We start from the raw sequence: 15541 nt of genomic DNA on the forward strand, positions 1-15541 counted from the left end.
GACAGGCCTTGGTAACAGCTTAGATATATGGAGAGCAAGAAATAGCGAGAAATTCAGGATAGTTTGTAGATTATGAGCCCAAGATATTGGGAAATGGTATTGTCTTCTGTAGTAATAGAGAAGATAAAACAGTCCTTCCAAATTTTTCTTGATATTTAAAAGTTAACTGGCGAAAAAATCCCGATGACCAACCTTTTGAAGATAAGTCTTTCCTCTTTTGTATGGGGTATTCCTCAAATGACAGGTGTGCAGTCCATTGCTGAGACCCTCCAGAACTTCTGTTCTGCTGGCAGAGCTTTGGCAGTTTAACATCTATGCCATGGTAAGGCATTGAAGGTAGACCTTAGTGGACTAGCTACTTCATAAAGTGAAAATTATAGAAGTAAATGATAATTATAGATGAAATGAAAATAATTATAGAAGCAAATGATCTCAGCAAATAAGAGATGGAGTAGAATAAGTTCATTTCAATAAATACAGTTAAGTACATATTATGTGCAAGGCATTAAGGATCCAAAGACAAGATTGAAAAAGATTTTATGTTGAAAAAACTTCCATTGTATTAGGAAGATACAGTAACATAAACAAATATAATCAAAACATTTTCAAGAGGGAAAGAGAACTATAGTGAGAATCAGGAAAGGTCTCATATAGATGACAGCAGGTGAGCTGTCCTTTGAAGAAAGCTAGGGATGCTAGGAGATGAGCAAGGAATATTTTATAGATGTGGAAGTGATATGTTGAGACACAAATATGTGAGAATGGCATTTATAGGAAACAAGAAAACCAGTGTACTTGAAATGGAGAATATAAAAGGGAATAATATGAAATAAGACTGGAGAAGTATGTTGGAGCCAAATTGTGAAAGGCTTTAAATGCCAGGCTAGTGAATTTGTGTTTTATTTCATAGTGAGTATATAGTCACTGAAGGAGGTTAGTTGTTAAGGGGAGAAAATATAATGATTTAAGGGAATCACAGAGTCAAGTAGAAGCTGTTTTTGAAGACCAGGCAGGGGAGGGGAAAATTTGGAACACAAGGTTTTGCAAGGGTTGATTTTGAAAAATCCATGCATATGTTTTGTAAATAAAAAGCTTAAATTAAAAAAAAAAGGTAAAGATGAGGCAAACCTGAGTGTGTTTGTTGGTCTCAGGACAGGAGCCAGTAGAACTGGAGAGATTAAGGATAAGAGAGGGAATGATTTAAGGGATAAGCTCCTATAGAGGATAGGGGTAAAGTGATTGGGTCAAAGATTAGGTGTTAGCCTCAACAAAGAGAAAGGATGCCTTTTCATCAGATTGAAGCAAAAGAGAAGACAAAAGTTTGAAGAAATGGAGTAAGGAAGGAAATGGATGTCTTTTATTTGTTCAGGAGGCAGAGTTGTGGGAGAAGGGAAGATATGAGCTATATAAATTTAAGAAAGGGAAAAGAATGGTGGTCAGTTGATGGTTGTAACAAGGATTTGGACCCAGTGATAAAGATGGATAATAATAATAATAATAATAGCATTTATATAGCACTTTAAAGGTTTATGGAATACTTTTATATATGCTATCTCATTTGATCCTCACAATTTTGTCAGTTAGATTTTATTATTATCCCCATTTTACAGATGAGGGGGATTAAGTGATATTCTAGGGTCACATATCTAGTAAATGTGGCGAGGCAGTATTTGAACTCATGTCTTTTCTGACCTGATGTACAGCAGTCTGCTCACTATGCCTCTTAGTTACCTTCTAGGATGAAGTGAAGTAGATAGAGTGAATCCCAGTGGAGGACAGGTTGCTGAGTGATGGTGGACTAATGAGCAGAATGACCCAATTCTTAGGAATGCATGAGAGAAGGAGCATCTAGTACTAAAGATGACCAGGATGTGCTGTCTTCTGGGGGAAAGTTAGATTTTTCCCTCATGCAAGATGGAAATAATGTGAAGTCAAGAAATCCAGGATTAAGAAGAATTAATAATAGAATGCAGATTTTGGAGGGTACAGTAGAATGGTAGAGCCAGAGAAGGTGAAGACATTTAAAGGCTAAGACTGAGATAGTTAAGGATGCACATACAGGGAGACATAAAATAGGAAGAGGAGTTTCATCCCAAAAGTCATTGACTCTACCTGGGATAAAGCAGACCTGAGAATTTGTCCATCACAGCTTAAGGAAAATCCTCACCAGTTGATCAGAGCCCTCATGCATAAATAAGCAACCTGTGGTACCTGCATATAGAGTCTTTAAAGAAAGAGTTCTGTTACTACTTCTGACTCTTAAGATTGGGATGTCTATAATTTTGAGTCCCTAAAGGTGAAGAAAGAATAACATGATGATGGACAGCTGACAACTGGACCAAACCCAGAGTTCAAGGCCATCTTCCCTACCATTTTGGAAGGTACCCTACATTTGGAGCAAGCATTAAGCAAGTTCCCAGTCCCCGAATTTTGGAAACCAAAGCCCTCTTATGTACCTTTGAAACCCTTAGGCTTAGGATATATGATGGCTTTGAGAATGTTTTGGAACAGGCCCTTTCGTGCCCTAGCTCCTCAAGGCTTAAGCAAAGAGATACAAGATCAAGGAGGGATTTGTTAACAACAGCGAGAATTCTGGAGTACGAGCAAGGGAAGACTTTGAACTTTGAAGGAATGAGACCTGGGGAAATACCTGGGGAAGAGTGTGAGGTAGGAAGCAGATTTGTATATGCTAATACTACATCTATGGTAGCTGGTGTCTGATCCTTGAACTGTACAGTCTTTGCTTAGATGCCTACATTATGAAACTTGATCTTATCCTAAGATGTAACGGTTTCTGTGGTGAAACATGTGACAGCTAGTTAACATCCGCATAGCAACAATACATGACTGATCATAATACAGGAAAAGATGTTTAATCTAGTTAAACCATAAAGGAGTTTAGGAAGTAAAAAATTTGGTTGTGTTTTGAGTTTGACTTTCAAATTTAATAGTTTTGAAGGTAATCAGACAAGTCCCAAATATTATGTCTTATTTGAAAAATGATAGCTATACTTTGTTTTTAAGAGTAGTCTGGTACATTGGTACAAAAGGGTGCTTGCTTTAGAATTATTAGAAGTTTGTGTGTTAAAAGCCTCTTTTCCAAGATCTGGAGTGATATAAAATCTGGCTTATAAAATCTTGTAATTTAAAAAAAATTAGATTTGGGATGAAAACTTGATAACCAAAAACAAAACTTCTATTGACCTTAACTCCCCATTTTAGTATGAAAGAAATAGTTTAAGTAAGACAGAACTTATCTAAATTTATGGAACTCACCAGAACCCAGAATTTCAGAGTCACAGAATTAGAATTTCATTTAAAGAATTGAGTCCTGAACTGTCACCCTATCTAGATGGGAGCAACAATCTGTGCTATCATAGATTTTAGAATTATTTCTTTAACTTAGCTAATCAAGCAATTATTTGGTCAACAGGTATTGAGTTAGCTCCTACAGTGGGTCAAGCACTGTTAAGACTTGAGGAGGTAAAGATAAAAATAAATAGTGCCTTCTCTAAAAATGCTTACATTCTAGAAAAGGAGATATCATGTACAGATAAAAGCATATGAAAAATATATACAAACTAAGTGAAAGATAATCTTGAAAAGGAGATATACTAGTAGCTGGATCAGGGGAGTCAGAAAAAGCTTCAAGTTAGAGGTAATGTTTGAACAAAAATTTGAAGGAAACTTAGGAATTCTAAGAGACAAAAGTGAGAAATATATTCCAGGGATGAGAGACAGCTTATACAAAGGTATGGAGATGAGAAATGGAATGTTGTGTGTGAGCAGCAGGAAGAAAGACAACCTGGCTGGATAAGGAGTATCTGAAAGTAAGTAATTTATAATGAGGCTAGAAAGTTAGGTTGGAGTCAGTTGTAGAGGCTTTAAGTGTCAGAGTAGTTTTTATTTGATCCTAGAGCCAGTGAAGTGTTTTATTAAGCAGGGGAGTGACATGATCTGACTTATGTTTTAGGAATATCATTTCACAACTCTGGAGAATGAATTGAAGAGGTAAGAGACCAGTGGTCTATAGTTTTCTCTGGAGACATGTGGCTTCTCTGAGGCATTTTTTGAGATTGTTTCGAGGGTAATTTGGAAAGGCTTCAGAAAATTCATTTCTCATTCTGCCATCTTGGCACCAGAAATATTTCCTTTCTTTAAAAAAAATGCTCTTTGCTGTACTTAACTCTGCTGATTTCCAGATTTCTATGTATGACTATATTTTTTTAATTTGCAGTGTTGTTCTTGTCACCCAGACTAACCTCCATTTTAACCAATTCAGTTTCTTTTGATAAGGTATATGCCTTTCCAGAATTATAGGGATACCTATGAGATTCATGTTAGAATCTCTAGATTAGCTTGTACATTAAAGAAACTAAAGATCTTATGGAATGCACATAATAAAGCTAACAAGCCAGATGAAGTAGAGAGCATAGGCATTGTTTTGAGCCTCATATGTGAAGTGGTTTGCAAACCCTAAAGAACTATATACATTTCAGTATTATTATTATTATTCTCATTTTATATTCAATAATATTTATTATAGACAGGATGATAATCTATTATCCTTTTATGTTTGATATTCTTTGAACTATTGCGCAGATGGATAAGATGATTGTGCATTTTATAATTGTATAAATCTGTTGTGTTATAAGCACTTTTTCCTTCTTTAGAGTTAAATAGCTCTTTGAATTGAACTTGTTAATATTATAATAAATAAGACAGCTGGTTGACCCAATAGATAGAGCTCCAGGCTTGGAGTCAAAAAGATCCGAATTCAAATTCAACCTCAAAAACTTACAATCTACGTGATCCTGAACAAGTCACTTAATCCTGTTTCCCTCAGTTTCATCATTTATAAAATAAGCCAGACATAGAAGTGGCAAACTACTCCAGTGTGTTTGCCAAGGAAACCTTAGCAAGGGTCACAAAAAGTTGGACAGAGCTGAAAACAATGACTGAACACAACAGAATAAAGCTATACCTTAGTTGCTCAGCATTGATCTCCAATACATCATTGAATAACTTGGAGATGAAGATATCATTGACAGAAAACAGTATGAAATGTGTTAGGAGCAGTATTTTGTTTTCCTTTACAGGTACAGGAAAACTGCCCTTTATTGATCTAGGAGATTGATGATCTTGATAAGCTTTCCTGGTTACTGAGGACTTAAAAGACTTAGCCTTATGAGAAAGTAATTCACAGTCTTTGACAAAAACCACATTTCAATGTAAGATAGCACATTTCTTTCTTCTTTTTTTAGGGCAACTTTATTCCCATGTTCCTTGCCTTAAATTCTCTGCCCCACTCCACCGCCATTGAAAACAAGAGAAAAGAAAAATAAAACCTTTATAAAAATTTCCAGCTAAGTTAAATGAATTCCTATATTGGCTGTGTCTGAAAATACATTCCTTTTTTATCATCTTGAAGAGATCACTTCTAGTAGCTAATCTGATTTTTTAAAAAGAGAAAGGATAACCAAATTACTCCTATCAAAAATGAAGATGAATGAATAAAAATGGAAGAGGACATATATATGGAGAGAGAGAGAGAGAGAGAGAGAGAGAGAGAGAGAGAGAGAGAGAGAAAGAGAAAGAGAGAAACTTTTTTGCCTAATTATATATCAATAAAACTGATAAAGGAAATGGATGATACTTACAAAATATAAAATAATTACACTAATAAAAGAAGAAATAGACTAAATAATTCTGGATCAGAAATAAACATTAAATAAACTGCAAATAAACTCTTAAATTTAAAAGAACAATTCAGATGGGTTTGTAAGTCAGTTCTATTAAGCATTTAAAGAACAATGAATTTAAATACCACATAGACTATTTGTAATAATGAGAAAGACATCCATTTAATTTCTTTCTATGATATAAATATGGTATTTCTATACTATAATTATGATCTCCCTGGTCTAAATCAGGGAAATAAAAAATTATAGATCCCAATATCCTCAATGAATATTGATGCAAAATTTTAAAAATTTCAAAATCATTGAGAAGGCATAAAATATGTTACCCATTATACATGTGAAATCATACAAAACACTTCCACATTAGCCTTTCCACATGTTTACAAAACAAAAACAAAAATCAAGAAAGATAAAATGAAAAAAATGTGCTACAATCTGTACTGAGAGTTCTAAAAAGAATTCCTTTAAAAATAACTAAAGAAACTATCAAACACTTGGGAATGTATCTTCCAAGATTCAGTCCTGAATCCTATGAATAGCGCTATTGAAAACTCTTTGTAGAAATAACCTTAAGTAGTTAAAGAAACAATAATTGCTTATAGGTCAATTTAGCCAATATAATAAAAATGTCAATACTATCTAAATTAATTTATTCAGTGTAGTGCCAAACTCCCAAAAATATTTTCTAGAGCTAGAAAAAAATAATAAAATAGGGAAGGGACAAATTCCCTTCAGTATTCTGAAAGGAAAAATGAAAAAAAAAGTGAGAAGGAAGAAGAATAGATCAGAAATACATCAGGTAGAAGAAAACAGTAGCATGTTTGTTAATTCAAAGATCCAAATTATTTGAGAAAGGATTCAACATTTGTCAAAAATTTCTGGAAAACCTGGGCTGTAGTCTGACAAAAATTAGGTTTAGTTCAACAGTTCTTATTATACACATTTCAGGATTTCTGCAAGGTCTTCATACCTACTATACCAGTCTCAGAGCACACAAAATTTCTATTATACATCATCCTTGATGACATTTCCCCATTTTGCCATTTTCACTCCCCTCCTCCCATGAGGATGGTTTGGGCAATGAGAGGTTCTTGTTTAATAGTAGTAACAAAATAATAACAAAAAGCTCATTCTTCTTGTTTGATAAATTTCAGATAAAAATGGTCTTGACGGTGCTATCCTGATTTTTTTATATTTAATGTTCTATACCTTACTGAACAAGTGAACAAAATTATTGAACTGCCTTTTGTAATTTCATTAAAGTATTAGGATGTGTACTTATCTTCTGTAGACTTATTGAAAGTATTCTTGGTACAAGTCCCATAGGAAACAGGAGACAAGGATTACACATACACACACACACACACACACACACACACACACACACACTCTTTTCTCATATAATAGTGATGATGATGGGATGATGATGATGTAACCCCATTAGATAGAACAGTTTGTGCACATAGCAGGTGCTGTATAAATGCTTATTTCCTTGCTTTCCCTTATGTCCCAGGCACTGTACTGTGTTGAATACTGAGAATACAAAAAAAGTCAAAAAATAGTCTCTGCTCCCAAGGGGAAAATCTAATGAGGAAATCTTGATACCACCAGAGAGAAGCTTGTTAGAGAGTGTTTAAATGAACATCAGAAGAAACAGAAACAGGCTATATTGCCATCAGACTATACTACAGACAACTGAATAGAAAGGAAATAGATGAGGAGTAAAGGAAACATCATAGTCTGGCAGAGTTATATGGGAGTACTGGGAGATTTCAGTTACTTGGACATCTGCTGCTGGAGTTCTCTCACTAATAATCATTTCATCCTTCAAAAAGTGGAGGAATCAAGATGGAGGCATTCTACTGGTGAATCTGATTCTCACCAGTGATAAGGCACTATTACAAAGTTGGAACTAATAAAAATCTTAGAAGATCTGAGTGACCATTCCAGTTTGTGATAGAAAAGGAAAAGTTGAACAGATCTTGAAATGCATTCAAAACTTGAGGAGCACAGATTTCAAATGATTCAGATTTAGAACTGGTAGGATTCTTATGAAATTGTAAAGAGGGAAGTTAACCCAGAAGAGATGGGAAACTTTTGAGAATGATATTCTGATGACGCAGAAGTAGTTTTGGTGAGGAGGAAAAGAGAAAATCATCTAAAGAAACAGATGTTGGTGCACAGAGAATTTAGTGATCAACTTGGATTATTAAAAAGAAGTACCGGAAGTGGAAGCAAAGATAGGTAATAGTTGTTCAGAATGAGCAAAGGCTGGGCAGAGAACTGAGAACAACCAAGAAGTAGCTAGAATCCAAGAAGTCTCTAATCCAAGGCTGGATGACCAGTGTATTAGGGTGCTGTAAGGTGGGTGTATACTGAGGTGTCTGGCCAGGTCATTTCTGAAGTCCTTTCCAGCTCCTTTCCTTTCCCCTGTCTGTAGTCTCTGTAGATACCAGGGAAGACTCACCAGAGGCATCTTTGTATTCAAATATTTGTTAGATCTTCATCAGGAATAAGGAGAAGACTTGATTTGTGTTACTCCTGAAGGCAGAACTAGGACCAGTGCATACAAGTTTCAAGGAGGTAGATTTTGGCTCAGCATAAGAAAACCTTTTTAACAATTAGAATTGTCCAATAGTGGAATAGACTGACTCTTAAGGAAATAAGTTCCTCATCACTGGAAATGTTCTAGAAAAGATTCATTATTTGCCAAAAGATTATTCTTAGAATCCTAGACTTGGAAGGAACATCATCTAGTCTAAACTTGACCTGAAGCAAAAATCTCTCTGCTGTGGTTATCCATTATGAGACATTTAAGTACCATCTGCCAGGGACTGTGCTAAGTTCTGGAAATACAAAAAAAGGACAAAAGACAGTCCCTATCCTCAAGGAGCTTATAATCTAATGGAATAGACAACACATCAATAGACACATCAAATGACATACAAAATAAAAAGCAAATAGTTAAAAGAGGGAAAGAACTGAAATTAAAAGGAGTTGGAAAGACTTCCTCTCTAGGGGAAATTTTAGTCAATATTTAAAGAAAGCCAAGGAGATCAGCAGTGGGAGCAGAGGAGGTATGGCATGGGGAATATCCAGAGAAAATGCCAGGAAGCAAGAGATGGAACAACCAGAAGGCCAGATTCAGTGGACCCAAGAATATACATTGGGAATACAAGAATACCTGTTTGAAAAAGATAGGAAGAGACAGATTATGAAAGGTTTTGAAGGACAAGCTGATCATTTTTGCATTTGCTTCTAGAGGTGATGGGAAGCCACTGAAGTTTATTTTTAGCTTATTTTTTATTTATAATAACTTTTTATTTTTCAAAATACATGCCAAGATAGTTTTCAGCATTCATCCTTGCAAAATCTTGTGTTCCAAATTTTTCTCCCTCTCTTTCCCCTCTCCTAGACATCAAGTAATCCAATATAGGTCACACATGTACAGTTCTTCTAACATATTTCTATATTTATCAAAGTCACAGAACTTTAACTGAGTAGGGAATGGATATTTTAGGGAAATCATTTTAGAGGCCGACTGAAGAATGCATGGAATGAGAGACACTTGCAGTGGCAATGTTAGGAAACTGGAAAGGTGGGAAGGAGGGAGGTTCAGCCAGAAAAGGAGAGCATTTTGTACTTGATCCTAGAGACAATAGGAAGCCAAGGGAGTTTATTGAGTAGAGGAGACAGTCATAACTCTGCTTTAGAGAATCACTTTGGTGGTTGAATGGAGGATAGATTGAAATGGGGAGAGACTTGAGGCAAGCTCAGCTAAAAGTCCAGCTGGCTAAAAGTCCAGGAATGTGATGATGAGGTACTATGCCAGAGTGTTATTGTGTTCGTGGGAGAGGGGAGCATATATAGGGGAGATGTTGCAGAGATGAAATGGGTAAGGATAAGATATGAGGGATGAGAGATAGTGAGAAGCTGAGAATGACTTCTAGATTATGAGCTGGAAGAACTGGAAGGACAGTATTATCCTCCACATGGGTAGAGAAGATAGGAGGTGGGGAAACTTAGTGGAGAAAGACTGTGAGTTCTGTTTTGGACATGGTTAGTTTGAGGTGTCTACTGGACATCCATAGTCAGCTGGAGATGGGAGAGGAGAGGTTAGCAAAGAGACTGGGACAAGAGAGGTAGATTTGAGAACCATCAGCATAAATATAGTAATTAAATCTATGGAAACTGATGTTTCCACACATGAAGTGAAGTAATACAGAAGAAGAGGGCACAGGGTAGGATCCTCAGGGACATCTGTGGTTAGAGTGTATGATGTAGAGGAAGATCTAGCAAAAGACTATCAAATTTTCCAGGAGCTTGACTCAGAACTTGATGGGATAGCTAATACTTCAGTCTTAGGATCTGAAAAGATTATCATGGGCTATAATAATATGTTGGATATATTAATATGATACTTTAAGGCAAGTATTAAGATACTTTGTATTAAGAAACTTAATTGTATAGGTATAGGATGCAGAGGTATGGCTAGACACAGTTTGAAAAATACCTGCAAATTTTAATAGATTATAGGCTGAATATGAGATACTAGTCCATGCTATCAGTCCATAAAACTATGAGATCTTGGCCTGAGGGCTACCATGACTTAATGGGTAGATGTTAAATTTGGAGTCAGGAAAATTAATCTTGAATCAATCCTTGAATACTAGCTCTGGACAAGGCACTTAACATTTCTGTGTCCATGTTCTCTCATCTATAAAATGTACCTAGTACTATATATACTATATACCTCCCTAAGTTGTGATGAGCTCAAAAGAAGTGAAGCATCTAAAGAGCTTAAGACATTATTTAATTGTCAACCAATATTTGACTGCATAAAGAGAGGCACAATGGGTAGCTTAGTGTAGTCCTTGCAAACCTGGCCTCCAGGAAGATCTAGATTTAAATCTAATAGCTTTGTGATCCTAGGCAAGTCTCTCAATATCCCTCCCTCCCCCCAACAACCTTAAGGCTATATAAGAGGCAGAGCAATTACTGGTCTATATTGATAGAGGGAGTTTCCTCTTTGGACATTTTCCACACTAACATAATCACAGGTCCAGACCAAAAAAAGAGGCACAGTTTCCAAAATTAATAATTAGTACTTGCCTGATCAGACTACATCTAGAATTATGTTCATTTCTACGCCACAGTTTTAAGTCAGACATTGACAGATTAGAGTTCACACAAAAGGAAAACAAGAATAGTAAGAAACTAGAGACTATGTTATAGAATTCTAATTAAAGGAACTAGGAATGATTTACTTAGAAAGAATAAAGATGTGGTAAAAAGAGATGTCATAGCTGACTTCAAATATTTGAAGGGCTTTACTATGGAAAAATGATTAAATTTGTGTTTTGTATTTAGCATAAAACTTGGAGCAACAGGTAGAAGTTGCATAGATACAGTTTTAAGCTTGATATGTGAAAAACAACACTTAGTATTACCTAAAAGTGGAATGGACTGTCTCAGGAGGTAGTAGTTTCCTGTAAAGACTATTTTTCAGGAATGTTCCATGAGATTATTGTTCAGTTATTGAATTTTGTTAATTGTTATTGGACTATAATGACATATGAAGTACCTTCCAACTCTGTGATTCTGTATATTCCAACAAGTAGTCATCTAGCCTCTGCTTAAAGACTTTTAGTGATAAGGTACTTGCTAACTATCAAAATAGTTCGTTCAGTTTTGGCAAGTAATCATTCAGTGATATCTATATAGAAAAAGATTATTAAAATCAATTACAAAATGCTCAATGAATATAAAAATTATGTTATTCAAAAATCTTCATATGCCCCTATTTTATTTTGTTATTTCCAGACAATAGAATGTATTCTAAAGAAATTAAAACAAGATTTTTATGCTTGCTTTTCAGTGGACAGTACTTCAATCACACTATTATTATAAAAATGATTCTTACACTAGATTGGAGTTGTGTTGAATGGCCTTTAAAAGTCACTTGTAACTTCTAAGATTCTATAATAAATTTTGCTAATATAAATAGAATTTTAATTCTTGTGTCCTGTTTTGTTATAGACACATATAAAAATATTAAAAATGAATAAGAAAAAAATTATCTTTAAAAAAGTGCCTTGAAAACCTCAGCAAAAGTGCTTAAAAAAGGAAAAGATTAACAACAAAGTCCAGCAAGAAGAAATAGAAATAGAAATTCTATTTGAAATAACTGCAGATACAATAAAATACTTGGAAGTCTACTTGCCAAGAAAAACCCAGGAACTATATGAAAAACCATTATATAACACTTTTTACACAAGTCAGCTCTAAGCATTTGGAGAAATATTAATTGCTCATAGGTAGGCTAAGCCAATATAACAAAAACAACAATTTTACCTAAATTAATTTACTTAGTATACCATACTTTTCAAGCTACCAAAAATAATTTCATAGAGCTAAAAAAAAACAAAAGATTTTTTTGGTAGAACAAAAGGTCAAGAATATCAAGAGGATCAATATGAAAAAAAAATGTGAAAGAAGGTGATCTAGCAGTACCAGATATCAAACTATTTTACAAAGTGGTAATCATCAAAACAATTTGGTACTAAGAAATAGAGTGGTGGATCAGTGGAATAGATCGAATTTACAATGCATAGTTGCAAATAACCATAGTAATTCAGTATCTGATAAGTACAAAGAAATAAGCTTTAAGGAAGAGAATTTATGATTTGACAAAAATTATTGGGGAAAGTAGAAATCAGTTTGGCAGAAACTGAGTATAAACCAACATCTTATACCGCATACCAAGATCAAGTCAAAATGAGTACATGATTTAGAAATAAAGGGTGATATAAGCAGATTAGGGGAACATAGAATATTTACCTGTTGGGATAAAGGAAGAATTTACAACTAGTCAATGAGATAGAGAACATTTATGGGTAAAAAAAATGTATAATTTGGATTACATTAAATTAAAAAGATTTTGCACAAAATGAGTATAACCAAGATTAAAAAGAAAGCAGGAAATGGAGCGGTTTCTATAGCAAATTTTCTCTAATAAAGGTCTCAGTACTTAAATATATAGAAATTGAATCAAATGTATAAGAATATAAGTTATTCTTCAATTGATAAATGGTCAAAGGCTCTGAACAGGCAGTTTTCAGAAAAAGCAAACAAAACTAGCTATAGTTGTATGAAAAATTCTCTAAATCATTATTAATGAAAAAATACAAATAAAACAATTCTGAGGTACAACCTATCAGATTGGCTAATATGACAGAAGGGGCAGATTGATAGTGAAGTGAATAAAGTGGTAGGTAGGCTTGAAGTCAAAAAGATTCGTCTTCTTGAGTTCAAATCTCACCTCAGATACTTAATATCAGTGTGACCCTGGGCAAGTCTCAAGTCACTCTGTTCACCTCAGTTTTCTTATCTGTAATATGAGCTGGAAAAGGAAATGGCAAATCATGCTAGCCAAGATAAACCCAAGTGGAGTCACACAGAATTGGATATAATCGAAACAACAATAATATGACAGAAAAGGAAAATAAAAAATTGGAGGGGATATGGAAAAATTGGGTTACTAATGCTCTTTTGAAGTTGTGAATTGATCCAAGTCATTTTGAAGAGCAATTTGGAATGATTTCTAAAGGGCTATAAAACTGTGTGTATGCTTTGACCCAGCAATACTATTACTATATCTATGTTCAAATAGATGAAAGAAAAAGGAAAAAGTTCTATATTTAGCTCTTTTGTGGTGCCAAAGATTTGTAAATTGAAGGGATACTCCTCAATTGGGGAATGGCTGAGTAAGTTGTGGTATACGATTGTAATGGAATACTGTTGTGCTGTAAGAAATGATGAATCAGATGCATTCAGAAAAATCCGGTAAAATTAACGTGATCTGATGCTAAGTGAAGTGAGCGGAGCAAGATCATCATCACACACAGCAAGAGCCATGTTTTACAATGATCAGCTGTGAAAGAGTTAGTTACTCTGATCAATACTATAATCCAAAGCAATTCTGAAGGATGAAAAATGCTGTTCACCTCCAGAGATAGAACTGATAGAGTCAGAATGAAGATTGAAACACACTTTTAAAAAATAATAATAGCTTTTTATTTTTCAAAATACCCACGAAGATAGCTTTCAACATGCACCCTTGCAAACCATGTATTCCAAATTTTTCTCCCTCTCTTTCCCCCGCCCCTTCCTCTGAACACCAAGTAAGCCAGTATAGGTTAAATATGTGGAACAAAGTTTTTAATTGTGTTTTTCATGTTTCTCTTTTTTGTTTTGTTTTGTTTTTTTGCAACATGGCTAATATCGAAATATGTTTTGCATGATTGCACATTTGCAATCTATATCAAAGTGCCTTCTTAAAGAAGCAGGAAGGAAGGAAGGGAGGGAATTTGGAACTCAAAAATTATTTTTAAAAATGTTAAAAATTGAATTACATGTAATTGAGAAAAAATTAAAAAAACTTTTAAAAATGTTTAAAAAGTAATGTAGACAAGACTAGATCTTCAGTCATGGGAAAAGTTATTATACTTCTTGCTCTCTGTGTGATTAACCTGTTTTATTTTTTTCCAGGATTATTTTGGAGTTTGTTCAGAGCTAGTTATCAAAGACAATGTGGTTGTGGTTTATGAAGTACTAGAAGAGATGCTAGACAATGGGTTCCCATTGGCTACTGAGTCAAACATCTTGAAGGAATTGATAAAACCTCCTACTATCCTTCGAACTGTTGTTAACACTATCACAGGTATGGAGAAGGATACAAAACTAATTCTAGTCTCTGCTTACTGAAATCATCATGTTGCTTGTTTTAAAATTTTGTATTGACTGTTAGTCTCAGGAGAAAAATGATTTCTGTTTTTTAATTTAATTTTCACGTTTGCTTTGATTCTGCATTATTTGAATGTTGAGCATGGACTGAAATGATATTTTTTTTAGGCAGAAAATTTCTTCAGGTCTATGGAATTAATACTCCCCCTTTGCAAAGAAAAAAAAAATTCCCTCCATTTTTGAGCATTCTGACAAGGAAGAGAAATGGACTACTGAAGTTTGGAATTGAGCTTTACAGCTTTGTTCCAAATATTTTTCATGAAGTGTAGGTCATTTATAAAAACACTATAAAGTCATAAATATCCTTTAACCTATTCAATTCCAGGAAACTAATGTCTAAGAACTTCCATAGTACCTGACTCTGAAGATGCTACTACGGGCATGACAAAATTTGTTATCTCTGCTTTCAGTTTGAGAAGATGCAAGAAATAGTGGGAAAAGAACAGAGTTTAGAAGAGGGTTAGTTTTACAGGATTTTAGTACTTGTGCTTTTAAAATCTCTTTACCTTTTTATGATGAACATAAAATGGCTTGAACATCTATAGTACATATAATGGGAAAGAATTACAGTAGTCTTTTATACCATTAAACCTCTGACCTTAATATTGTTCTAAGAGAGATTGTATTGATAGATTTACTTTGATACCTGAGCCCTGATGTACCCAAGAACTCAGCAAGAACAAGATGATTTTACTCATGAAAACTGTACACCACTGTATATACTGATATCCCTGGTGGAAGCCATTACATTATTTAAACTGCAGGGTATTGTGGAATTTGAGAAAGTCAGTTCAGGTTACTTTCAAAACCATAATAATGGAGTCTGTTCTTCAGGAAGCTTTATTTTTTTTTCTCTAGGAGGGGGAAGGGAAAAGGTAAGTAAGGGAGATATGTTCATTTAAAGAGTGCCAGCCCAGATGCCAGCAAGGAATTTTTAAAATAGATCTGACCATTCCTGTATAAGGTGGAAAAAAAGCCATTGGGTAATAATATATGTTTAGTTTGAGAAACCTCAATTAATTGTGTAGAAGTTT

General features: G+C 34.4%; 1 protein-coding gene across 4 annotated transcripts in view; it reads left to right on the forward strand.

The window, feature by feature from the left end:
* Positions 1-15541, forward strand: part of AP3M2 (adaptor related protein complex 3 subunit mu 2) — a 33467-nt gene that overhangs the window by 5066 nt on the left and 12860 nt on the right. For all 4 annotated transcript variants that reach the window (XM_051975595.1, XM_051975596.1, XM_051975594.1 and 1 more), the window contains exon 3: positions 14253-14424. In XM_051975595.1, coding sequence (XP_051831555.1) covers positions 14253-14424 — 172 coding nt within the window. The remainder of the gene's footprint in view (positions 1-14252; positions 14425-15541) is intronic.

This window comes from Antechinus flavipes, chromosome 2 (genome assembly GCF_016432865.1).
Source record: "Antechinus flavipes isolate AdamAnt ecotype Samford, QLD, Australia chromosome 2, AdamAnt_v2, whole genome shotgun sequence".
In the NCBI taxonomy this organism is placed as follows: domain Eukaryota; kingdom Metazoa; phylum Chordata; class Mammalia; order Dasyuromorphia; family Dasyuridae; genus Antechinus; species Antechinus flavipes.